The sequence below is a fragment of the Euwallacea similis genome, chromosome 5, assembly GCF_039881205.1.
Source record: "Euwallacea similis isolate ESF13 chromosome 5, ESF131.1, whole genome shotgun sequence".
NCBI classification, from domain to species: Eukaryota; Metazoa; Arthropoda; class Insecta; order Coleoptera; family Curculionidae; genus Euwallacea; species Euwallacea similis.
The window spans coordinates 393,656-420,233 of NC_089613.1; the positions used below are offsets into that span (position 1 = coordinate 393,656).

General features: G+C 35.3%; 4 protein-coding genes and 1 long non-coding RNA gene across 9 annotated transcripts in view; 4 read left to right on the top strand and 1 right to left on the bottom strand.

Moving 5' to 3' along the window:
* The first annotated feature begins 14 nt into the window (after positions 1-14).
* RpL10 (ribosomal protein L10) lies at positions 15-1,494 on the top strand. Its single transcript, XM_066390565.1, has 5 exons — positions 15-116; positions 261-292; positions 493-651; positions 758-904; positions 1,026-1,494. The coding sequence occupies exons 2-5, from the start codon at positions 270-272 to the stop codon at positions 1,357-1,359; spliced, it is 663 nt and encodes a 220-aa protein (XP_066246662.1). The 5' UTR covers positions 15-116; positions 261-269; the 3' UTR covers positions 1,360-1,494.
* Positions 1,495-2,360: 866 nt separating this feature from the next.
* Pak3 (p21 (RAC1) activated kinase 3) lies at positions 2,361-8,671 on the top strand. The gene is made up of 7 exons (XM_066390548.1): positions 2,361-2,681; positions 4,437-4,767; positions 4,824-5,068; positions 6,531-6,683; positions 6,740-7,019; positions 7,367-7,536; positions 7,685-8,671. The coding sequence occupies exons 1-7, from the start codon at positions 2,615-2,617 to the stop codon at positions 7,885-7,887; spliced, it is 1,449 nt and encodes a 482-aa protein (XP_066246645.1). The 5' UTR covers positions 2,361-2,614; the 3' UTR covers positions 7,888-8,671.
* Positions 8,672-9,381: 710 nt separating this feature from the next.
* LOC136409189 (bifunctional purine biosynthesis protein ATIC) lies at positions 9,382-13,129 on the top strand. The gene is made up of 12 exons (XM_066390544.1): positions 9,382-9,733; positions 9,830-10,046; positions 10,143-10,285; positions 10,340-10,472; positions 10,536-10,643; positions 10,796-10,947; positions 11,110-11,186; positions 11,289-11,537; positions 11,603-11,871; positions 12,245-12,375; positions 12,427-12,587; positions 12,989-13,129. The coding sequence occupies exons 1-12, from the start codon at positions 9,709-9,711 to the stop codon at positions 13,106-13,108; spliced, it is 1,785 nt and encodes a 594-aa protein (XP_066246641.1). The 5' UTR covers positions 9,382-9,708; the 3' UTR covers positions 13,109-13,129.
* On the top strand, positions 13,124-17,987 carry LOC136409206 (uncharacterized). Its single transcript, XR_010752167.1, has 3 exons — positions 13,124-14,102; positions 14,633-14,918; positions 16,716-17,987. It is a non-coding gene; the product is annotated as an uncharacterized lncRNA (long non-coding RNA).
* ATP8B (ATPase phospholipid transporting 8B) overlaps positions 17,758-26,578 on the bottom strand; it is a 43,093-nt gene continuing 34,272 nt past the window's right edge. For all 5 annotated transcript variants that reach the window (XM_066390533.1, XM_066390534.1, XM_066390535.1 and 2 more), the window contains 6 exons: positions 22,925-23,199; positions 22,541-22,764; positions 22,254-22,479; positions 21,721-21,824; positions 21,309-21,584; positions 17,758-21,105 (listed from right to left, as the gene is read on the bottom strand). In XM_066390533.1, the coding sequence (XP_066246630.1) occupies positions 20,788-21,105; positions 21,309-21,584; positions 21,721-21,824; positions 22,254-22,479; positions 22,541-22,764; positions 22,925-23,199 (1,423 nt within the window). In that variant the 3' untranslated portion in view covers positions 17,758-20,787. The remainder of the gene's footprint in view (positions 21,106-21,308; positions 21,585-21,720; positions 21,825-22,253; positions 22,480-22,540; positions 22,765-22,924; positions 23,200-26,578) is intronic.

Consider the following 26,578-nt stretch of genomic DNA (forward strand, 5'->3'; position numbering starts at 1 on the left):
CTGTTATCGCGTTACGGCAACAATGCTAATGACGGTACGTTGACGTTGACGTTCAGCATTAAAACGGAATCTAAACCTTCTCCTTTTCTTTGTGTTGTCGTATAGAAAACTACGAGGTTTGTATTAAATAAATTTAATAAATTCTAGATCATCTTAAATAATATCAAAATATACCGGAAAAAAATACGTAGTTAAAAATAACTAGAATCAATATTTGATAATATTAAGGTATTAAAGTGGTTTGTTTTGTTTCATTTCAGGCGTCAAAGATGGGGCGCCGTCCCGCAAGATGGTAAGGCGATTAGTAACAATTTTCCTAGTTTTTTCTTTTTGGAAAAATTTTATAGTTTTCACTCTTTAAATTTTTTAGAAAGAACCTCTAACTTTTAAGCTTTTAATAATAGCATACCATTTGCCTTAAAATACCCATATCAAAATGACTTGCAATTAAAAAAACACTAACATTTACTAATCGTTGTTTTATTATTTCAGTTATCGGTATTGCAAGAACAAACCATACCCAAAGTCACGTTTCTGCCGTGGTGTCCCTGATCCTAAAATTCGTATCTTCGATTTAGGTAAAAAGAAAGCCTCAGTAGATGATTTCCCCCTGTGTGTCCACTTGGTGTCTGATGAATATGAACAACTCAGGTAAGTAACTTAAACGAATTTAACATATTTTTTTAAATTCCAACTACTGCTTTACAGTTCATGCAAAAATTGACTTTGAAGCCTAAAAATGTTTTTTTTTTCACAGTTCAGAAGCCCTGGAAGCAGGCCGTATCTGCTGCAACAAATACCTAGTGAAAAATTGTGGCAAGGACCAGTTCCACATTCGTATGCGGCTACATCCGTTCCATGTCATTAGAATCAACAAGATGTTGTCATGTGCTGGAGCTGATAGGTGAGATGAGAAATTAATGGAATAATTAGCTTGCAGAGGACTTTTTTGTGGATAACCCTTCAGTATTTTAATTGATTCCTGAATTTTTTTAAATATGCTGATTATCAAATTTTTTTTTCAGGCTCCAAACAGGTATGAGAGGTGCTTTTGGTAAACCCCAAGGTACAGTGGCGCGTGTCCGTATTGGCCAACCAATTATGAGTGTGCGTTCCACTGACCGTTTTAAGGCTCAAGTCATCGAGGCTTTACGTCGTGCTAAGTTCAAGTTCCCTGGACGTCAGAAAATCTATGTCTCTAAGAAATTCGGCTTCACAAAATATGAGAGAGACGTATATGAAGATTTGAAAAGTCAGGGACGTCTCGCCCATGACGGTTGCAATGTCCAATACAGGCCTGAACACGGGCCTTTGAATAACTGGAAGAAGGTTCAGGAGGAACTTCTTTCTGCCCAATGAGTGTTGCTTTATTAAAAGCAACACTTTTTAGGCAACAATAATGTTGACGAATAAAGTGCGGTTTTATTCTCATTTTTAGTGATTTTATTTGTTGAATTTTAATATTTTAATATATGTTGTCTCATCGAAAAGTTAGGAATGTAGAATGCCTATTTAAAGAAAAGGAGAAAACTTTAATGGGTTGGTTGAAAGCAATGTGCAAACAAATATAGAGAATCAGAAAGTTCTTAAATTTAGCGAACAATATGTGCAGTTAACAGGATATAGTTAGTGGTCACAAGAAGTTTGAGGCGATATTAGGAAGCAAAGCTCCAGAAAAAAACCTATAGAGATTTTGGTGCGATCTCCGCAAACATACAATTCGCCAATAAGTCACCATTTCACTACTAAATACGTTAATACGTTTATTACAATTGCTTCATTCTTATTATATTTTCACCTCACTAAAATAACTCACTGTTATATGTGCCTAAAAAGAAGCGATACATCACGTGTTAAAGTAGCGCCGCGATAGACCATTTTTTAAAATATGTCAACCACTTGTCTTAACAATATGTGCAAAATTTTCACTAATAACATCTCAAAACATCGCAAGAGTTGTAAAATTTAACTGAATCGATTGTGGAAGAATTATAAGATTATAATACTTCATATTTTTTCTTAGTTTATAAAGTATGGGTATTTTTAAGTTAAGGATATTGATACAGTATCGTTTAATCATTGAGGGATACCTGCACCTTCCTCTCCAAGCCATCTGACCGCCTTATTTATATATTGTGGAGAATCTCCCGAAGAGAAGCTGTATTCATAATTGCCAAAAAAATTTCTGATAATTTTTTCTCTAAATTCTACAATATTAACGCACCGATGAGGGAGCCTGAATTAACTTTTAGTTTTCAGAACTATCTAAATCCGAACCTGTAACCATGTTACGGAACCCTCTTTCGCCGATGACTTATAGTTGAAACTTTACGTCACAGTTCTCTGTCAACCTGACAAATATCAAATCAGGAAAACACACAAAAGGGTGTGTGTCATCTTTTGAATTTTACCTTCATTTTCCCATTCTTATGATTTTTTTTCGTTCCTTACAAAGTTTCGCGATGTCTAATAGGTAATGTGTTTTAAAGTGATTATTACTCTATTCCAAATGGTTATTCGATCGCTTTCTCTATGCACTAATTGATCCTAAAAAGCTCCTGTGCAAGGAAAATTACGTTCAGTTCCCTATCCTTACATCCTAGCCGTTGGCAAGATGAGTTTTGTTAATATATTTAAGAGGAAAAAGCCCAGGGAAGAAGAGCGAATTGCCACTATTATAGGTAAGTCCTAATGTATATAGTCAGGCATAAAACTTTCAATTTACCTACATATTTCCTTAAGTTATGTTATGAGATTGATTCATTTCGGCTAATTGTTAATTTGCATGTTCTATTCCATATTGCCTACAGATATGATAACAAGGGGCATGTGGTACATGAAATTGCATAGTGGTTATTCTTTGAAAGAATTGTAAAGATCAGTAAGTATTACAAAGATAGTTGTAGATATGACAAAAGTAAAATAGGCGTCAACCCACTTGTAAGCTGTTCTTAGCCTCAGTTAAATCTAATTAGAATCAGTTTACTTTTAAATAACTCATAGGAACAGCCCTGTGATTGTCCAGTGACAAATCTGACATATTTTCAGCATCTAAGAACTATGTAGAGTGTTATAAAACATTTGGCTAGTAATTTCTTACCTTCAACTAAGAGAAACAGTTTATATAAACATATCCACTGAAATTCTTCCTTTCTCAGATAGAATGTTAAAATTTGAAAATTATTTAACATTTTTATCTGCTCATAGATTTTGTAGCATACATGTGTACTGTATAGTAGATAAAATATTTGTGCTAAGTACTACTCATGGACCAAGTTGTTGCATCAAAGCTAATGGGTTTACCTAAACCAGACCCTCATAAATTTTACATTGATATAAAATGCATTGCTGTCAGTAACAGTAATCTGACATACACAAATTTCCTTGCAAATTCCTTATGTGTATTCATATAATACATATAATATATGATATATATAATACATAATTATATGTATGATGATCCTATATGTGGTGCTACAAACTCACAGGAATGTATGGGGATTTTCTAGTCATCACAGATATGGGATTGGCTAAATTCACAGCAAATATATACAATTTAATGTTCATTTAAATTCTGCTTTAGGATTGAAAAAGTTTTGAATATTTTTAATTTGTGTAATGTTTGTTTTTGAATTTTGTTTTTCTTAAATTCTCTCTTAGGGAGAAAAATAATACTTATAGAAACCTTTGAAACTAATTTATCAATGATTGGATTATCAATGAATGAATGAATGAATGAATGAATGAATTTGCTAATCTAATTTCTATTGAAAGTTGGCAATCCAGCAGTCCTCCCTGCAATTACGTCTGCCTACTACAATTTTTTAAATAATTAGAATTATCCAAAATTAATATAATTATTAATATGTATTAATAAAAATTACAAATGCATTGAAGAGGCTAACTATGATACACTTAAGATAATCATAAAAATAGGTGCACAGAGAGAATAGTACAAAGGAATGTTTCCCAATTCAGTAAATTTTTTCATTTTTATGTTTTTCCCCAAATTCACATATTTCTCAAATCATAACAATGGGTCTTCAATTATTATAGTCAGACCTAGTCTTATCTGGCAGATTTAAAATTCACAAATGGATCAAATTAAAACCAATGGATACCAGTAATAGTAGATCAATGCATTTTTTTTAACAGGAAGCTTCTCACTGGAAATTACTGCATAATTTTGACTGATATCTATAGTTTTTTGTATATCTTTTAAGTGGGTAACAAATTAAAAAATGAGAATATTTTGCCCATTACTATACATTGTTTACAAGGGTTCAAATCCATGAGGGTGTTAAAAAAATTTTTAAATTTTATATATTTCTCTCATAATAACAGTAATTATTTGGGAAAATTTTGAAAGTTTTTCACTCCAAAACATATGAAGACAATTATGAAACTTTTTGAGTTATGAAAAAATCTTTCACCAGGCACCCCCACTAACGTGAACCATGACATTCACGTTAGTGTCACCGCTGATGGGGTACTTCAGGGCCTGCCCATCTCGTGGCTGCGCCAAATGGGCACCCAGATCACCAAGGACGAACAAAAAGAGAACCCGGAGGTGGTCAAAAAAGTACTCCAATATTACAACTTTTCCGTTAAAAAGCACGGGCAGGAGATTAAGCACATTTTCACTGAACGTGACATTGCCGAAGAGTCCAAAGAAATGGACTTGTATATGCAGTCACGGGACGCGCACAAAAGCAAAGATTCTAACTTATCTTCGGATGAGTCGGAGAAGTCGAACGAGGATTTCCGGTAAGTTTAGTTCAGTGTAGGCCATGGAAGGTAATATATGAAGATGATTGCTACAGATCGATCTACGTGGTGCCAAAAAATGACGTGAACAATTTACTCCAAACCAAAATCTTGGCGCAAAGTATAGAAAATCTCACTCTGGAGGCGGATGATATAGAATATCGAAAACCTAGTATTACTGAGGATGACTTGTACAGGCGGAGATCCGGCCTGTCTGACCAGGACTACATGAAGGAAATTAAAAAGATTTGCAATCCAGGAGATCCCTATGACTTCTATGAGAAAACTCTCAAAGATTTAGGTCAGTGGGGAATGTCTAATTTGTATTGCAATAATCGACTTATTAGTCGATTATTGGATTTTCTTATTAAAACACAACGTATCTTAAGTTGTGTTATTTATTAGTGACTCGCATTGCGCAAATTTACTACTTGACGTTATTTGTAAAAAAGTATAGGTTTCAGGTTGGTTCAAGTTTCACGAACCTCGCATAGAGCTTGCGTTCATATTAATCTAATATTAACGTGAATATTAATTTTTCAAGTTGTTGACTGCGAATTTTGTGACAAAAAATCCTGTATAATCTACATTCTCTCCAAATCGCGGCGCTTAACATAAGTGTCAGCGTAGAAGTCACGTAACTCGTAAGTCAAAATACGCAGTTTTTATTTTTTTGAAAAAATCCAGTAAAAATTACCTTCTCAACTTGAGACTCTCAATAAAAACTCCAAATTGCAGTTAAACATTCAGTATTTTGCATTTCCGGGGCATATTTTTTTAAAACCACACGACTTGTTATAGATATAAATATGACACAAATTTACCCAGATTTCAGTAAAAAACTCTTAATATTTCTTTTTCCATATTTCCATTCCAGATTTGTACTTTTGACTGCCGAAAACTAGATTTCACATGAAATTGAGTCGATTGAAACAAAACACAGACTGTAAATGTCACCAATGACAATAATTATGATCAATAAAACAGTTGAAAATCAAGCGTTGCAACGCCTACTATGTAAAATTTTTCAGCGATTTCAAAGAGGATAAAGATGGCGCAAGACTCATTGCGGTATCTAAAGGGTGTAACATATCATCATGGAGATTTTTCAGGAACCAATAGTACTCTGCAAAATAATAAAAAATACTAATAGACCCATGGTTAAAAACACACCATTTTCTATATACAGGGTGGCAAAGTTTCACATGCGTTGTTGACTATGGTTCTAGCAGTATTTTTTTATTATTTTGCAGAATACTATCGCCCCCTGAAAAGTATCCATGAGGATATGAGGCACCCTGTATAATAGAAAAGACAAAAAATAGCCTCAAATTCGAATTTCGAAAATTGGACTTTAAAAATTCGCGACAATTTTAAACTTTATTCGAACTTCTTCGTCTTTGGCAAGATTAATTGAATAAGTATAAGTATATTTGAGAATGTTTTCACACTTTCCGCGCCTCAAATTCTGTAGGTATAAGGTAAAACGCGAAAAAACTGTAGGAACTTTTGTTATTAATTAAAGTGGACCTAAATTGGTTGGAGGTAATGTATTGGGTCTCAGCATTTCAGTCCACATAGGGTATCTTCTGAGGAACCCTTTGAAAAGGTTCTAGGAAATGTTACAGAAGGAAATTACAATAAGTGCTGTTATTGCACAATATTTGAAACTTATAATTTGTGTTTTGACAATAATTTTCAATTAATACCCTTCCAGGAATTGCGAATTATTTTTTAAGATAAAGACGTGGGAAATTTTCTAGGATCTGGAGCATCGGGCATGGTTTTCGCCGCTACCAATAAGAGAACAGGAGAATTAGTTGCCATAAAAGATATCGACATGACGAAGCAGTCCAAGAAGGACCTGTTACTCAGCGAGATTCAGATAATGAAAGATTTCCAGCATAAAAACTTAGGTTTTAACTGAACCAAATTCCACTCAAATCCGTATTTTAACGATTGGCTTTTATAGTAAACTTCCTGGACGCTTTTGTGGTAGATTACGATCATCTTTGGGTGGTGATGGAGCTACTGGACGGCGGCCCCTTGACCGACGTAGTGACCGAGACTGTGATGAAAGAGGGCCAGATCGCGGCGGTCTGCTGTGAAGTTTTGCAGGCTGTTCATTACTTGCATAATCAGGGCACCATTCATCGAGACATTAAGTCTGATAACGTGCTTCTGGGCATGGATGGTACCGTGAAAGTCACGGATTTCGGTTTTTGTGCCAATGTTATTGGTAACGAACAAAGGTAGATACCAAAGGAGGTCACTATTGTATATTTTTAGAAAATTGCACAAATTGGAAGGCATTGTAAAACCGGTTGTTGTGATGAAATAATCCTTTGTTTTATGTAGGCATTTTTTGGGAGTGTCGTGTATTAGTTAATGAGAATTTTATCTTATATTGTTGGAATTCAGAGACCTATTTATCTCTGCTATACTTCGTAATCAAATATTTTTCTAAAATCGTGCGATGAAGTGGATTTACCGCAAGTGTACGGGAAAGGAATTTCTGAAATTTCGGATCTTATTAATTTTTCATAATGTATATCATAATATAATCGTGTTTTTTCACCAAGTTTAAATGGTTTTCCAGAGAAACCATGGTGGGCACTCCCTACTGGATGGCACCCGAGGTGGTGACGAGACAGAAGTATGGAAAGAAAGTGGACATTTGGAGTTTGGGTATTATGATTGTGGAAATGTTGGATGGAGAGCCGCCCTACTTGAGAGAACCTCCCATTAGAGCTTTGTATTTGATTACAGGTACGTGCAATTTGACTTTAATTATCTTTAACTTCTGAGAATCCTAAAACATCAAGCAGAAAAGGTTCCTAACTGCACATTAAATCAATATGATTAATGCAATATAATAATAATCAATACAGCTGGGCCTTAAATATTTTTCTTTCAGCCAATGGTAGACCGAAAATCACTCGCTGGGAGTTCTGCTCTGCCCTCCTTCAGGACTTCATCGACCAATGCCTACAAGTGGACGTGGACAGTAGAGCCACCGCCGATACGCTTCTGCAACACGAGTTCTTGCGGAATCGAATGGAGCTGCGCAGCCTCACACCACTAATACGCGCAGCAAAGAGGATCCTTCATAAAAACTAATCCGTCCTCTATCTATTGAGTTGAGTTTTGATCTAAAAAAATCAGGCGGTGACGCCTATTTTCCAATACACTCACTTTATTAAGCGTTAAAATAACTTTTCTACTTCATGTTTTTTTAGTCATGATCTCGTTTTAAGTCCAAGAATGATCACTATTTTTTTCTACAAATATGATAATATGTGATGTGACAATATTAATTATCGTTGCCATTATCAGTCTTGAAATACATATACAGGGTAACTTTAGGTTAAATATTCGCAAAAAAATCCGGGAACATTTTTGCAGCCATAGCAATTTATAGCTTACCCTGTAGCATTTATTGGGTCCAAAACGTTGTATTTAATTATTACTTAATGAAAGACTGACCAAATCGCTACCACTATTTTTGTGAGATATTTTACCACGTGTGCTATGTTTCAGATTATAAAAAATCCCGCGAGAGGTTAGGGAATCATATATTTTTCTTTGGATTTGTTTGTAGTAGAAACTGACAGCATTTGCCTCAGTTGACAAATTGGTGAAGTTAAAATTTTGACAAGTTCGAATTCATTTTTTTTTGGGATTTTCTACATTATGCAACATAGTGTACCAAAACGTAAGTTTTTACCGTTAGAATTAGGTCTTTTAAAATTTAATTCATTTCGTGATGTCGATAAATTAATGAGAAACGAAGAGAATTAAGTTACGCATTTGCAATATTCTAAATAATAATTTTTATGAAGTTTCATGGATTTGTATATAGATTTATATGTGTTTTTAATAAAAGGTGTGTGAGTGATTAATTTTACAATGTTGTATGTTTGCTCTTGTGGCCTGAAAGACCGTATTTGTGTGCGATATTTTACTTGTTTTTATTGATTATTAATTTGTGCAAAAAGTATTTTAATAAAATTATTGTCTATTATGCTTGTCTTTTCCTTATGCCGCTCTAATAGCAATTTTCATTTAGAAGATGTGTTATAAGAGAGAGGGAATATACTTTGTGAAAAACAGGAAAGTTTTTTCATATTAATTGTGTCAAGAGGGGGGGGGGGGGGTATGTATAGTTAGTATTTTAAATTTATTTAAAGAAGTTTTGAAACTACATCGTAAGAGTCCCCATAAAGAGTAGAACCATGTCGAGGTTGAAAGCCTGATAAGATGCTAAACATTTATAGATTCATTTTCATAGCACGAATTGTATTTAAAAAGGCAATTTCATAAATCCCTTCCTCAAAGGATGCGACAGCAATATTGAAATGTTTCACTTTGTTAAATACTTAGACTTAATTTACTCTCTGACGGTTATTTTAATAGATTATTAATAAGAGTCTCTATTTTATCTTTCGAGATGCGGGCTATTTATTAAGAGAAATGCGTTGTTGCCAGCTTGAATTCCACGACTTGTATTACTCCAAACCTTCCGACTGTTTTTGTTTTCTATTTCGCCGTGGCGGTAAATTTAAATTCAGCACGTGCCCTTCATATTAAAAACTTTTTTTTTTTAATTCTTAAACTCAAACTTAAAATAGATTATTTTTCTTATTTAGAAACAGATTTCTTGTTTGTGTTTTTTGTAGTTTCTCAAGCTCCACCTTTCGTCACAAATGTTGTAATTTCAACAGATAAATAAGCGTATTCAAACGAAATCCCAAAGGCTATCTGAAAGTGTTTGAGAAATTCGACCTTTCAAGTTTAATAAATAAGTTTACAGTAACAAATGAGATTGTGGCCAGTTATCAGTATTTTGCAGACCCCCCATAGACGGTATAATTAGCCACTTAGTAACACTATTCCACAGGGAAAGCATTATAGTGGAGGAAAGCTAAGAGGCTGCAAATTATGGCATCAACAGGTGGAAATATTGGTATGTTCTGGTAAACATATATATTCTACATTTATTAAGTTTTCCCAGAAATTAATGAATTACTTTGATCACTATATGCTTTTTTTCACATTTCAGCCCTTCTCTCTGTGTCAGACAAGACAGGTTTAGTAGACCTCGGGAGGCAACTTCAGAACTTGGGTTTTAAGTTAGTTGCGAGTGGTGGTACTGCAACATCCTTGAGAGCAGCTGGGCTTCAGGTGAAAGATGTATCAGAAATTTCAAATGCCCCTGAAATACTGGGTGGTAGGGTTAAGACTTTGCATCCTGCAGTTCATGGGGGTATATTATCCAGGTAATCTTATTAAGTTTTAGGCACAATTTGACCTTCTCTGCTATTTTGGTGCCAAAAGCTGTTAAGTCTCTTTATTATTGTTTTTTAATTTTTCAGACTCATCCCATCTGATCAAGAAGATCTGAAGAAACAAAACATTGAAATGATTCGAATAGTGGTGTGTAATTTATATCCATTTGTGCAAACTGTATCAAAACCCAATTCTACTGCTGCTGAAGCTATTGAAAACATTGATATCGGTATGGTAAACAAAATATATCAAAAAAATTATAACGAAAAATATATCTCTTAAGGTGGGGTGACCCTTTTAAGGGCTGCAGCCAAAAACCATCAAAGAGTCACTGTGATTTGTGACCCTAATGATTATGTGAAGGTTGTGAGTGAGATTCAGGAGAATGCTACTAAAGATACTTCATTACAAACAAGGTAAAAATATCCAAAAATGTTTGTATTAAATTGATACTAGTAAAGTTTATTTGTGGGTTTAAGGCAAAACTTGGCATTGAAGGCATTTACTCATACCTCAGAGTATGATTTGGCCATTACAGATTACTTTAGAAAACAGTACTCAGCTAATGAATCACAGATTACTTTGAGGTAAGTCACTACCCACAAGGTTAGCCCCAATCCATTTTAGTGGTGTTGTGAAAATGAAAAACTTTTCCCCTTTACTATGAACTAACTGTTCAGCATCTGTATGCTACACAGGTGATTTAACCAGTGGCAGTAAATTTAATCTTGGTATTTAGGTATGGGATGAATCCTCATCAGAAACCAGCGCAAATATTCACGACTCTTCCAAAGTTGCCTTTAACAGTGATAAACGGTTCTCCAGGTTTTATAAACCTGTGCGACGCTTTAAATGGCTGGCAGCTGGTTAATGAACTGAAAAGGGCGTTAGGTACGTTTATTTTGTGCAGTATGGGGGTGCATCATTCTTGAATCCTGTATGCATCCTGTAGGTATTAATTAGTATGTATGTTTTTGATCAAATTCTGATGTATTAAGACACAATTTTTTGCTTCACTCAGACTTAATTAGCATATTCTTCTTGCATCTTTAGGTCTTCCTGCAGCAACTAGTTTCAAGCACGTATCGCCTGCCGGTGCTGCAGTGGGAATCCCTTTGAGTCAAGACGAGGTAAGGCTGAAAATCCAAGCCGTTATAACTTTGCTCAGAGCATAATTTCTGTGAAAACGTAAGGAAATTGTTAAATTTTTACTTTTAAAACTGGATTTCCAGGCTCGATTATGTATGGTGGATGACCTACTGAACATTATCACCCCTGTGGCTACAGCTTATGCCCGAGCTCGTGGGTCTGATCGCATGTCCTCTTTCGGCGACTTTATCGCCCTTTCGGACACTTGTGATGAAGTGACCGCGAAAATTATCTCACGAGAGGTGTCAGATGGTATAATTGCTCCTGGGTATACCCCTGAAGCTCTTGCCTTGCTCGCGAAAAAGAAAAACGGGGGTTACTGTATTTTGCAGGTATACAATCATTTTTTACACATCCTAGAAAAAAGTATATTTTCATGCGTTTTAATTGTCAATAGATCGATCCAAAATACAAACCAGATCCAATTGAGCGTCGTGTGCTCTTTGGACTCAGCCTGGAACAAAAAAGGAACGATGCCATAGTCGACGCCTCAGTTTTCTCGAATGTAGTGACCCTAAACAAAAAGCTGCCTGAGAGCGCAGTCAGAGACCTCACAGTGGCCACTATTGCGCTTAAATATACGCAAAGCAACTCTGTGTGTTATGCGAAAAATGGGCAAATTATCGGGATCGGGGCTGGGCAACAGTCGAGGATTCACTGCACCAGGTAAAACTACAAACAAAAAATTTTCAACTTAATTTTTTTAATTACTTTCTTAATGAACTCGCCGAATAAACGGAGTCATTTGAGCAGTCACTATGTATTTGTGAAGCGGCTTTAATTTGGATAGGGCAACATATCCGTAGGATTAACAAAGATAATTCTTGCCCCGTTCAAATGACTGTTTGATTCGGTGTTCATTCTGTCTCATAGGGCCAAATGTCCAGATCCGTACAAAACTTTAGATCTACTCTAAATTAAGTCTCAAGAACCTCTGATGAAATTTTTCATCTTCTCTACATATCAGCAATATTGACAAAAAATGTCAATTTTCATGGCATGTCACGCATTGTTAATAATGAATCTATCATTTGTTCAGACTTGCTGGAGAAAAGGCAGACAACTGGTGGCTGAGACATCATCCCAAGGTATTGGGGATGAAGTTCAAAAAGGGGGTAAAGAGGGCTGAAATCTCTAACGCCATTGACAACTATGTAAATGGAACTGTTGGTAAGTGTTTTGACAAGTCACTTGGTTTTTTATTTCAAGTATTAATGACAGGAAAGGACATGGATTTGCAAATCTTTAAGTCGATGTTCGAAGAAGTTCCACTCACACTGACTGAACAGGACAAACGGAATTGGCTAGATGAACTGTCGGGAGTGGCTTTGGCTTCCGATGCTTTCTTCCCCTTCAGAGATAATATTGACCGCGCTAGATTGGTAATAAGATATTTTTGTTTAATTTTAGTCAATACAGGTTCCAAATTAGGGATTTTTAACATTTACGTAGGAGTAGGTGCAATGAATATAAACTTTGCAAGCAAATCTCTTTTGCGGTCGTGTCACTGATTACAATTGATTATTACAAATAGATAAAGAATGATGACGGCAGAAAGGTGAGAAAATGAAGAAATTAAGCAAAAAAATAATATTTGGGTTTGAAACGTGATTTAAAGTCTTATTGACTTTTGTTTACTTTGAGTAAAGGTTGAAAATCTTTAATTTAAGTTTAAAGAGCGCAGCAAGTGCGATCAAATTGCTAAATAAAACCTTGTGTGTGTATGTCAGCTATTTTGGTCGCATTTGGTGACCAATATATCCATAATGTTCTGTATTCACAGAGTGGGGTGACATTCGTTGGAAGTCCATCTGGGTCCAAGAATGATGACGAGGTCATTCAGGCATGCAACGACCACAACATTGTGTTGGCTCTAACCAACTTGAGATTATTCCATCATTAAAACATTTCTCTGGTTTTCAGAGGAGTTACAAATCAATACGTACATTTCAGCCTTATTTTAAAAACGAATATGTTTTTTCAGAGAATTGTTCACTCGATTTTGTTAAAAATTGTAAAAAAAATCATTACTCTTTGTTAAGGTATTGTTTCAATTTCACCTGATAATAAAAACCTATACAATGCCAATAACGGGCAATAAATTCGTAAAGTAAGTATAAGATGATTGAATCAGTCATCTAGTAAAAATGTAGTGATCATTAAAAATATCAGAGGTATGTCTTGGATAAACTCATTTATTACCTAATGATCAGTCAAATGATGATGGTAAATATAAATGCCTTGATCAATGTCCTACATTTACGGTTCACCGCTCACTATGAGAGTTGTTTTTTGATTATCGTCCCTTATTTGATTTCGAAATGTAAAATGTGTCCCATATCAACCTTAACGTTGCCACATTTCTATCTTCATCATATATTTAGCAAATAGCGTTACATTTTGTAATATCTGACATAGTGACAGTTTGTTCTGTTGTCGATGTATGGAATCACTAGGCGTTTTCCGTTGGGTGTCAGAAATGGGATTGCCACACAGAATTCGTAAAACAGGAACGTTATATGTTTTATTACTAAACTTAGAATAAACTTATATCTACTGTGTACAGAATATGATTGTTACCAGTTGGAGTACATGTGGAGGAGACGAGGCCCAAAAGAGGAAAGAGGCCGTTGGTGGTGTGATCAACGGTTTTATATGGTTTTTGATCGAACTATCCAAAATGTATTCCCGGAAAATGTTTTCCCGCCGTTGTTTTAGTTATCTACAGAACCGAGATGTTGCTTTGGTTCGCAGTGCACTGTCACTGTCATTAACAGACGGGTGACACTGCACCGCGCTGCTGGCTCCGCCACAAGCTCTATGATTGCCCACTGTCATTGGAAATAAAACTGTTTAATTAGTGCCTAACATATATTTTGTGAGATATTACATCGATGGTTAGTTTCCTAATTCACACTCAGTTTTGACTTGCTAGTTAAACTGAGTGTAGATTTTTAAATAACATCTGTGCATTAATAATCAAAATAAATAAAATGAAAGGAATTTTTTTCTCATTTTCAAAGATTTAAGTGTAATGAAAACTTTGTTGTTTCGTAATTGGTAGCGGTGTTGCTATTTCTATACGGGAATTCACCGGTCCAGTTTATTTCAGGTTCAAGTTAGTTAGGAAATTACAGATTCGCTGCTGTACTTTCTATTACAACCAAAATGTATGATAACAAAAACCATCGCTTTTCTATCATTTCATTTGTTGTGAAGCGGGATTATTTGTGATGATGGTTAATTGAGATCCTTATTTTTGTTTAGAGGTAGTACATCAATGTATTTATCTGCAAATTATATATTATTTACGAATTATATAAATATATATATATATATATATATATATATATATATAATATTATATAAATAAATATCATAAACATGCAGGTATGTCACTATATACCTTCACTTATATTCCCTTCAGCAAGAATTATGATCCCGTTGAGACTCATCCTCTTGGGTGTCACCATAATTGGCAGCATTGGGTTAGCTCTTTACTCCACTTACCGGAGCAATCAACATCAGCAACATTATCAGCAATCTTCTTATTACTCGGGGCCGCCTCCCAGTAATCCTCAATTCAGTCCTTCCACTTCAAGAAGAAGAAGAAGACAATGCCTACAACCCGAAGAAGAAGATAATAATCCAGCTTGGAGTTACCATTCTGAAGTATCTGATGATGTAGTAACTTCAACGTCAGAACTTTCAAGGTAAGTGGAAATACGTCATAGAATACAACTCTAAAAATTCTAAAAAATATATGGGATCTACATCTAACCATAAGAAATAGATCAGTTAAATTAAAGCAATTATGTGCAATTTAATGCGCTTCCAAGCATATTTTAAACTTTGTACCAATCTGAATACACCAGTTCAAATAAAGAACATCAACAAAGAACTGAAAGATAAAATATATTTGGGAAATGGGGTATCTCACCTTGTATAGTTTAAAGTTTTGTTTCTCTTTCAGTTTGATCCATTATTTGTTGTGTGACTAAAAATTCAGGTTTGTACAAAGCTCAAGAGTATTAATTTTGTTATTTTTTCTTACTATTATAGGTTTTGAGATATTAAGTTCAAATTTGGAGTGTTATTGTTCAAGGTTTGTTTATGCAGTTTGACAAAAAATAGCTGTAACTTATAGGATTATATTTTTCTTTACAGAATGTGCCCCTTTTCCTTTCACTTTCCAAAATTTTTTAAAGTGGTACTTTCACTGTTACCTTTAAGAAAAAAGACATTAAAGCTAATAGGGGTACATTAAAATGTGAATATAAAATTTCAGTAGTTTTGACATCAGCAGATCCAAAAACAAAACAATTTTCAACATTTATTAAAATAAATTTTTTATTTAAGCAATTTTTAATCTCATGAGAGAGAAATGTGTAAGTTTTGACAACTGAAATTAAGGCACTGTAAGGACTTTCAAGATTTTTTAATTCGAGTATTTAGATTTTTAAGTTGAGCAATTTATAAGATAATTACAATTTTTTCCTTAAGCAAAATACTCAAATCTTAATTAATGTTAGGATGTTTAAGAGTAATATTCCTTATTTATGTTTCACTCACAATGAGCAACTTTAGGAATAATGGGAATATTTATTTCAATTTTTCATTAATTGAAGTAGAACAATTTAAAAGGAGATTATCAAAATGTCTATATAGAGTATAACATATCATCATGAATATTTCATGGAGTGATAGTACTCTTCAAAATAATAAAAAATGCTAATAGACCCATGGTCAAAAATGCACCATTTTTGATATACAGGGCCACCAATTTCCTTTTTTTGATTTTCGAAAATTTATAACTTTGTTGCCTGTAAATTTATTTTTATTTTCAAAATTTTATTAAATGTTACAAATTGTTTCAAATAGTTGATAATTGAAACAAATTATAATTTTTTCTTACTTTCTTCACATTCATAATTTATATCAATAATGTTTTTGCAAATTCTACAAAAACCGTGAAATGTACAAAAATATTGCAAGAGATCAAAAAGCTAAAGAATTGAAAAAGGAATTTGAATTTTAAATTAGGATTGATACAGGGTGTTCCAAAAAAGGATTCAAAGTATAAAATAGAACATGAGCTAAAAAAACATAACACTCTTTATACGGCTACCAATGATATTGATATTTTGTTGCAAAAGGTCTTAAAGAAAATAAGTGGGTGGCATTTACAAAATTTAACTCAAAATATACGCAAGAAAATCGAAAAATATGAGAAAATATTTGAAAACTTTGCCACTCTGTATATCGAAACGGTACATTTTTGCCCGTGGCTCCATTAGAATTTTGTTTTGTTTTGCAGAGTGCTATCGTCCCCTGAAATGTTTTTATCATGATGTTACACCCCGTATATTATTTTTTGGACATGCAAAATACATTCAAGGTGAGATTGTCTGGTTTACTTATTAACCAAAGACCAGCAGTTTTAAAAGCAATAACGTGAAATCATTAATTAGTGAGTTAACAACAGATCACAGATTTATATTCATTTGCAGCTCGTCAAAACGAGAGACAAATAGAAGCGAACAAATCAACTCATCTTGTAGCATTTGCCTGTCATATACAGATATGGCGTTTACTCAGTTGTGCTGTGGCCATAGTTTCCATAAGAAATGCATTATGTCTTGGTTGAAACAGGGACAAATCAGCTGCCCTAATTGTAGAGCAAAGGTTGTGTAAGCTTTGGCTTTACATAAATGAAAGTGATAGAATTACATGCAATTAAAGTTTAAGTTATATGTTGTATGTAGGGCGATTTACATAAGTTCTAGAGAATGAGGTATCTTTTGTAAAACAGTTTTCCACATGCAGTGTTGTTATTATAATAGTGACAACCAATAAAACACTCCCTAAAAATGACAATTTTTGCTCTTTCAAGAGATAAAAATTAGAAAGGGAAGTAAGGAATGTTGCATGAAATATGCTTTAATTAATAGCTTTTCAAATGTGCACATTTTATAAGGTGTTGGATTCGCATCTTCCAACTGATCAAGAATTTAATCAGAAATGGCAAATCTAGAAGTTGAAACTTGGCTTTCGGTTCAACTGAAAGTTCTCTAAAATTTTTAATACGAGACTTAACTTAAATTCTCTGTCTACGTTCTCTAATTTGGATAACATTAACTTTAATTAAGGAATGTTGAATTACTAATTATATTGCAGTTTGGCGATACATGTTTGTTATTAATGCTGCAATTCTGTTTCTGAGTGTGTACCATTTTGTATATTAAAATTTCTATGACAACTAATATCTTTTTTCAATCGACATCATATTGTTACAAAGAACGCAATGATTCGTTGCTTTGAATTTTTTTTGGAAAATGGTCAAATTAATCCATTCGACTTTTGGGTATCAGCAGGCGACCGCTGATAGGCATGACAACAGCTTATTACCTCAAAAAGGACAAATTGAAGAAGCTTTACACGCTAGATTATCTAATTAACCCTCAATCAATAATGATATAGACACCGTTGCCAATATTACACTTTTTTGCATAAGCAAATCTGCTGATCTTTGATGAAATAAATGAACAAACAGAGAAAAAATAAATTTATTCATAAAAAACAAAAAGCAATACTTCAAATATAACTATATAATAATAATAATAATTAATAAGAAATATCTTATTTTTATAACATTTAAACATACTTTGTTTGACTAGTAAAGCTTACTTTAAGTGTAGTGTACATGTAAAAACATTCCCTAAGGGGGTATAGAGCGTGTCGGCGTTCCAGCAACCAATGTCCAATTTTCAAGCTGAGAAATGGAACAAACACAGACAGGCCGACGCGAGCTATTACCGTTTTAATCTTATAAAATACTTTCATGTTTGCTTTCACGGGGTAATAAAAAGTAGGTAAAATTTATGTAACAAACAGTCAACAATTAAGCTGTGGTATTTGTCGATGAGAGTTTTTGAAATATTGAAGCTGCCTGGCAAATAAAGTGTCTATGTGCTAAATAATAAGTAGTTATAGAGTTTCGAAAACAGATATGCAGAAGGTTTGATCGAAAATGATAAATCCACAGAGTACATGTGAAGAGAATGCCCTGAAAGGTTGTGCGAACATTTTGAGATAAAAGAGCTGCTAAGTTTATAAGGAAAATGTAATTGCTATGGAAATAACGCAAGAAAATTGATGAGCAACTTCGAACTTCGAAATAACTTATACGAAAATTATGCTTCTGATAATACCAGGACACTCACAATTTATAATAGAATCCGATTTCAACATGATCAGACTAGCTTAACCTTCATAAGACCTGATGGAGTACCCTCAGGGTAATCATTTTGCCGTAACTTAATGTTTTGCTTTTAATCAGCATTTTATTTTATCTTCAAATTAGTGTTTTACCTGCAATTATCAAAATAACTCGTCTTTTATTTTCTTTTTGTTTTTGATTTACGAAATCATTTCAACGGGAAATAAATCGTTGGCTCTTCACAATATTTCACCATCCTTTCGATGTTGTCGCGATTAACTCTAAACTCTGAATATGAACATTAAACTCGTATGGGGAGATGTCTCCAAGAGAATAAAAAACGATAAATAAGCGGATCAGTGTGTCAAGAACAACCATCAAAGTATTTATATTTTGTATCAAAAATATTTATATTTTGAAAAAAATATAAATATAAAAATACTTGAAAAAATGCATTCCATTTACTTGTACTTGCATATCATTAAAATGTCGTTTTTCTTATTAAATTTGAATTGTAAAGAAAATTAGTTGCAAAAAATCAGGGAATAACATAGGGGTATACTTGTACCCCTCTTGGCCTTTATGAAGGTTAATGGAACTTTGGTAGCTCCTCTAAAGACCCTTACAACAAATAAGATTCTATACCATTTTAAATGTCTAATAATTTCCGAGTACAAGATCTAACTTCAAACCACCCAAACTTGGCGTTTTGTTATAATACTGAGCCAATACTGCTTGATAATAATACTTAGAATACAAATTGCTAATATACGCCATTAAGACGGCCGCTGATCGCGTTGCCCATTTGGTAATGGGACCAGTGTGTTTGAAACTGTCGGTGCCATGGTCACCGAACTGAAGATTCAGAAAAAGGTCAGAGAGTGCAAGAACTTTAAATAATTAATTTCAACCTGTGGAATGGCCACAAATTAAGTTTGCTTTGTAATTTTATTACTCTGCGTAAATTATAAGAAAGTTCGCAATATTGATGCCAAACCAGGCAGCCTTGCCCCGTGCACTAAGTCCTGCCGTTTACATTTGAATATCTGGTCGAGACGTAATGAAAAGGACGCGGCAGATGCCGCTGGTACAATATTTTACTGCATAGGCTCAACATACTCGCCGTTGACATTGTCGATTTTTGCCACTTAATTAACTCGAAATGAATCGAGCGAAGGAGATTTAATAGGATCGAAATCGGTCTTCTCGAGTCGATTAAACACATCTGGAAAGAGGTATAATATCCTAATTTACTTTAATCTTCTCAGATTTTTCTTGCGACTCTTTATGTTCATCTTTATTACCTTTGGATGTAGGGCGACCCTGTGCACTGACCTTTACAGGGTTTATCAGACGAGATACTGCGTGACAAAGGCAAGTATTGAAACCCACAGTCATATCTAAACGTAGTCCTGGTCGAACCAGAAACCGAACAACGCGACAATATTTTATTGTGTACAAATCTTAATATGATATGGAAAAAAAAACTAGTGACGCTACTGAATTCTATGTCACAAAATCCTCCGGTATTTTTCTTTTTTGTAAAATTTGAAGGAAAAATGAAAAAACCAAGATGGGGACGACTTTTTCGTCACCGTTAATATTCGTGTCAAAAGAACGAGCATAATATTGCTAAAACCATTTTAATCTAACTATTGTTTACTGAAATATTCCAAATGTAGAGCAAAAATCGACGTCTTGTACAGAGTGATCTAAATTCGAGACTCACTATTGGAATCTAGTTTTCGAGATTTCAACGGTGAAACTCGAATTTGGATCATTAAATATTTTATGCATATTTGTTTTTTATTCTTTTTCCCTCAATACCGATTTTTCTATACAAAAACATAAAAATGATAACCAAATTTTATCTATAAGAAAATTTCAAAGCCTCCCATCGACAATCGCATCATTGGTGTCATCAATTACCGCCTCTTCGAGTCTACCACTTCCCTAAATCATAAAAACTTACCTGAGTCCGGGATGGAGACCCTGCGTCGCGTCACCAAAGCTCAAACCAATGAAATAATCGTGTTTGTTTGGGTTGACGACAAAAATACTGTCATGACGATTTTCTTAAAACTGCAGTTTTTCGATTGCTGATCACGGTAAACGGAAATTTCCCTATCTTTTGTTTAAATTAACGCCGCCAGGTATACAGGGTGTAGCAAAGAAATCGATGGAAGATCATCACAAACAACCAGTGTTTGTTAGTAATCTTCTTTTTGATGGGAATATAGGGAAAACAATTCTTTATGTCTTACGTACAAACACCCTGTATGTATACATAGCGACTAAAATTCGAATTCCACGTCTCTCACGGTCAGCAGCACCGTTAAAACCTAAAGAAAATTCAGCTATTATCACAAATTGATCGTGTCCAAGTCTTGGATGGGCGCCCGACCGCCGCTGCTGGTGTTGCTGCCCTCCTGCGAAGTGGCTGTGTTGGGCGGGTTGGTGGCGTTGGCCGAATTCTTGTTTGAGTCCTTGTTGGAATTTGTGAACTTCATGATGTTGGGGATGGAAAAATCGGCGTTGGGCAGTTTGCGCATTATTTTGCCCGAAGTGATGAGGCGGCCGAATCCTTCTTGGTGCGCGAACGCGTAGCCCGAGCGGATGGAGCGGCGAGCCCTGCGCGCTGACGGCGTGCGTAGCACGTCTTGGCTCTGTCGCGAGCGCACCTGGAAATGTTAGGACTCGGTGACGTTGTTTGTACAAGCACATAACAAAAAATAGCGATTGTATTTAGGAACCCCTAAATAAACACTCTTCATTCGTTACGAGGCTCAGTAAATATAGGCCTGTTCAGGCTGTATGTAAAAATGTGTGACCTAATTAGACACAACAAAGATTTCTACGAGTACATGTAACCTTTTTTGCTTACCTGTGCGAGCCTTTGCTTCAACCTCACTCTGTCGGACAGCGTGGGAAATACGTCGACAAAATAGAATCTGTAGGCGAGCACAGGTAGAATACACATAATGACGATAAGCACTGTAGTGAACCAAAAGTTAGCGCCGGCCATAGCCTTGGTGAGGGCGCCCACGTAGGGCCCTTTGAACACGTAGTTGTAGAAGTTGTCCGCGATAAAGTAGAATGCCAAAGAGCCCCAGATCATTATGTGGTTGATCATTGTCCAATATTGGGTGTCCATGGCGATCTGGAATTAAAATAGAAATATTATTACCGAAGAAATACTGAAGATAAATCAGAGTTGATCTGCATGGATGAATGGTGGCCTACAGCTAAATCAACATCCACCAGTAAAATCAATAATTAATAACGAATTACTATACCTGAGCGGTATTGACAATGACCAAAACGGCGGCTGTAACACTGCAAAAGAGCATGTAGTCCGAGAGACCCTGTCCGTTAGGAGCGACAGCGTCATAATAAGTACCTGAAAAAATTGTTGAAATTTATATCAAGAAATTGCCTGTTTAAATTTAACAACATGTATCGAAGGTTAATTAGGAAGGTCTGGTTTCGAAGCTTTTTTTCCATTTCCAGGTACATTCCAGGAGACGTGCCCTGACCACCTCAATTTCCAGATATGAGTATGAGCGATTCTTTCTTGTGGGGGTACATATTTAAAAGAGCGCGGTTATGCTAACAAACTGCCTTCATCAAACTAGTTGTTTGTTAGCTATTTGTAAAGAAGCGTTACAAATACATGAGATAATACTGAAATCACTAGAAGACATCTTTAAGAAAGCATTGGAGAAAGTATTAAAAAAACCGTCACCTTCCAGATCGCATTTTTGCCACGTATGGGAAATGCCATATCCCGTGCACTGCTAAAAAGTAATATTAAAGTGTTTAAACTTACCAAAAGCAACAAAAAACAACACAATGGATACAAAACATCCAACTAGGGCACTTCTGAAGAACTCCTTCTTATTGAAAAACAAGTTTGTGTGGCCCGGCTTGTAGAGCTGCGGATAGAGGATGGAATTTTTGTCGTTGACGTCTTGGTCGAATATCCCCACTCCCAATACGGGCAGGGACGTGTAGCACAGGTTGTATATAGATATGTACATAGGATCGAATACTGTCTGCAAGACCACAAAAAGAGCATTATGAACCAAAATCGCAGTGGTCCAGGGCCGGACTCACTTGGGCGCTGAATCCGCAAAAGAACGCGTACCAACAGTGGCATAAGGTAAACGCGAAATTCTTGTTGAAGAAGTAGCGCAGGAAACTGCACATTCTGTAGTAAGACCATCGTCCATGCACCAACAACAACCGTTCTAGGAACCTGAACTGAGCTATGGAGTAGTCAGAGGCTAGGACGGCCTGCATGCCCTCTTGGCCAGAAATGCCCACTCCGATGTGGGCCGCTGTTGTGAAAAAGTCAGTTAAATGTTTTAATGTAATTATTAGTCGGGGGCTTTTTCTGTTCTTCATGTATATATGACCAAAAAACAGACGTTGGTTGTCTCAGAAACTACCTTACAGAAAATTTTTGTTGGCTATTTTACAACCCGACCACGTACGTACCTTTGATCATCGAAACGTCATTAGCTCCGTCCCCGATAGCTAAAGTGACGGCGTGCTTGCTCTTCTTTACTAACTCCACGACGAGGGCCTTTTGCAGCGGCGTCACCCGGCAACATATCACAGCTTTGCATTGCATCACAACCTCTAGGAAGAGGCGCTCCATTTGCGGGTGAAGACAGTGCACCAACGAGTGGCCATTCACCACTATAGCAAAACCGGCCGACGACTCTTCCACGTGTGAGTCCTCGATCCCGCCTAAGTACTCCAGTTCCGTACTGAAGTAAATCGAAATGTTTACGAGGAAAACATAGCAAGTCATTTTTTTCTGAAGATTGTTGATCGGACCTTGGTAGGTATGATCTGGTTTATGTATAACATTTTGTTGTCAGTCTTACATAATGTTAGATTTGTCAAACAATGTGTGTAGTCATAGTCTGAGATTTTGCATGAATTGAATTGAGTTTGACAACAAGGTTTTCTTAAAGACTGACGGTCTAGACAGCAAATTTTACATAGCAATTGGGAACTAACACTTTCCATGAAGGCCCCACGGACCGTAAACAAATAAACAAACTGAAAAAAGCCTCAACTGCAAATAGAGTTTTACATCAAATTACTCGCTGTCTTATGTATGCATTTTGCCCACTAGTGGTCACATGCGATTTTAGGGTTCCCAATAACAACTATGTAAAAGCCGTCTATAACATGGTTTGGATTGAACTTAAGCTTAATTCTCATGGAAGATTAAAGTTCGATAAATGCTTCGCATGGTCGAGAATGAACGTCTAAGCCTAAGTAAGCACACACTACAGAATTAGAGAGCAGAGGTAGATTAATTTATTAATGAAAGTAGTGTCAGAAGGGCTGCTTGAGCGTAGCCTATACTAACTATTGTGTGATTTGTGACGCGACCGTGGTATACACGACATCAAGACAATCCAGATTATTACTACTTCTCTAATCCTTCGTATTGCAAATCTATAATATGAATACTGGAAGTTGAAGTCAGAGATCAAAGTATTGGTAGTTTTATCTGAAAGAAAATTTTTATGGAGACGATAAAATTAGAAAATGTTTCACGTAAAATTTGGCCTGAAACAAAGAATCATTAATCCTGAACGCCCTTTATAGTTAAGACAAAGTTTCAATATTTGCCCCAGGCGCAAGATGTGCCGGTAGTTTTACCAACTACTTTTAGAGAAACCAAAAAATGGCCATGAAAACTAACATGTTTCACCAGAACATTCATTTTTCAACCTCGGAGGAATGAAACATTTTATAGGAATTTACGATACGTATTATAATTAAAATCAAGCGGCAAACGTAGGAAATGCTTAGAAGTCGTGTACTCAATTTTGTTAGTAACTGCACTAAAAAGTTTTAGCCACCACACGGATAAGACGAATAATAAGGCCTGTCTTGGCATACGGGTTGCGAAATGTGGAATTTGCGATATGTTTGTGTATGTCTATAAAATGTATTCATAAGGTCGGTTAATGGAGATTTATTCAAATTTGAATGCAAATTCTATCCACTCCGTCAAACATACACGTCCTGTTAGAATAACTTTAAGCCTTACGTAGGTCTATTTTCTAATGATTTAAGCAAAGTTCAATATAAAAAGCAAACCTAAACAAGGAAGTTTTTATTCTTAAAATTGAAGTTAGTCCAGAGATTAGTCGCCACATTTCTATGGCACAATAGCGTCAACATTAAATTTTGAATTCGAAATTCCCTGTTTAAGCCAAGACTTTAGGACATTGGACATTCCTGCGCAATATTATGACAACCCTTTGCTTAACAAACTGTGCTCCTGGTGATGTTCCAGCGTATCTATGATTCTTTATGCATCACTTACCTAAAGATTGCATGATTTTAATGAAGATGAATTTGTTAAACGCCACCACTGTTACCGTCCGTTATTTATACACACATAAAATATCTGCTTTCGATGGTAAACCATTTCAGTGCTATAAGCGTAAGTTTTAAGATTTTTTAAGAGTTAACAAACCAGAGAGCAAACTCTCACGTTTATTTGCATTCGTTATTATGAGTTATTACTGCTGAAAGCAATGGATATTTGAGGCGCTTTCTTCCGACGCATGATTTTAGATCAAAATGCGTAATTATTTAAAAATCACGTAACTTTTAATATTGACATCGAAAAAAAGCGGCCTTGATGTTGTAAATCGTTGTATTATTAATTGGTCTTTTATGCAGAGAACTTTGTAGAATTCTAATGCCTTAAATTATTAAAGTCGAAAATATACTTCCGGCCAAAAGTTTGAGTACACTTGATAAATCGTGAATAATCGTTTATCAATTGTGTTTACCAGTTACTAAATATGGCTAATTATTTATTCTATGTTAATATTTAATGTTTAAAGTGAAAAACAGGCAAAAATCAATTCAATACTTTGTGACTATTAGAATCGGTACGCCAAGAGTAAAAAAGGTCTTTCTTTGCTTATGAAAAATAGGAGACTTACCGCTCACCTGCTATATTTATGACCCACGTTCAAACTAATTGTGGTTCTTTACATCTAAAATAGACCTAAAAGAGCAGTTGAAGTCATTGCCACGTATGCTCAAGTGTGGAACACATCGAAACCTTTTTAGAAAACTCGTAGACAAATTCTTTGACAATTCATTTGTTTAAAGAAATTAAAATGGTAAAAAGAATTGAAATTAGTGTTGAAAAACGAAGTGCACTAATCACTTTACACGGCGAAGGATTTTCATGTCGCCAAATTGCTAAAAAAGTGAAAATTTCCCTCAATAGCGTACAATCAACCATTGACCGATTCAATCATACGGACAATTTTCGCGATCGCCCTCGTAGTGGACAGCCAAAAATGAGCACCCCACAGAAGATACTCATATCATTGTTACCAGCAAAAAAAAGGCGATTAACAACACCAAAAACCTGAGTAACTTTTAACAGTAACCATCTAAACCTCGTATCGTTAACAACAGTAAAAAGAAGTCTGAGACAAGGGGGGTCAAAGGGGTGCATTGTTGTGAAGAAACCGTTGTTAAGATTGGCAAACAAAAACGCCTTCGATGAGCCCGTGAGAATCGGAATTGGATTATTGAATAATGGAGAAATGTGCTGTGGACAGACGAGTCAAAATTAGAAATCATTGACGAATTTTCATTAGAAGCCCCTCGGAGAAAATGGCTCCACAGTGTCTGGTGCCAACCGTAAAGCATGGGGGTGGTTCCATCATGACATGGAGATGTTTCTCTGGCCACGGTATCGGCAATTTTTCCTCAAAATTAATGAAATTATGAAAAAGGAATATAAGAAAATTTCATCCCATCGGTGCCGATTTATTGGGCGTGAGTTCGTCTTTCAGCACGACAATGATTTAAAGCACATTTCTCGCCTCTGTCGAACCTATTTCGAAGAGGGAGAGAATGCTGGAACGTTGGAGAAGATAATTTGGCTTCCACATCTCAACCTAATCCAATTATTATGGGAATAATTAGATCGAAAGATCTAAATTTCGTATCCTTCATCGGTAGGTGAACTGTAGCAAAAATTGGAAAGTCCGTAGAGATCGATACAACAGGAAACTTTAAATAAACTCGTGGAAAGGATGCCGCGACTCGTGGAAAAAGTTATAAAAGTGAATGGTGTTTTTTTTATGA

What these genes read in the sequence shown, in the direction of transcription:
- Pak3 (XM_066390548.1), top strand. Translation starts at nt 2,615, where the DNA reads ATGAGTTTTGTTAATATATTTAAGAGGAAAAAGCCCAGGGAAGAAGAG. An exon ending in GTTATTGGTAACGAACAAAG is followed by an intron (nt 7,020 to 7,366) that starts GTAGATACCAAA and finishes ATGGTTTTCCAG; the next exon opens with AGAAACCATGGTGGGCACTC. An exon ending in AGCTTTGTATTTGATTACAG is followed by an intron (nt 7,537 to 7,684) that starts GTACGTGCAATT and finishes TTTTTCTTTCAG; the next exon opens with CCAATGGTAGACCGAAAATC.
- RpL10 (XM_066390565.1), top strand. Translation starts at nt 270, where the DNA reads ATGGGGCGCCGTCCCGCAAGATG. An exon ending in GGGCGCCGTCCCGCAAGATG is followed by an intron (nt 293 to 492) that starts GTAAGGCGATTA and finishes TTATTATTTCAG; the next exon opens with TTATCGGTATTGCAAGAACA. An exon ending in TCATGTGCTGGAGCTGATAG is followed by an intron (nt 905 to 1,025) that starts GTGAGATGAGAA and finishes TTTTTTTTTCAG; the next exon opens with GCTCCAAACAGGTATGAGAG.
- LOC136409189 (XM_066390544.1), top strand. Translation starts at nt 9,709, where the DNA reads ATGGCATCAACAGGTGGAAATATTG. An exon ending in ATCAACAGGTGGAAATATTG is followed by an intron (nt 9,734 to 9,829) that starts GTATGTTCTGGT and finishes TTCACATTTCAG; the next exon opens with CCCTTCTCTCTGTGTCAGAC. An exon ending in TATTGAAAACATTGATATCG is followed by an intron (nt 10,286 to 10,339) that starts GTATGGTAAACA and finishes ATATCTCTTAAG; the next exon opens with GTGGGGTGACCCTTTTAAGG.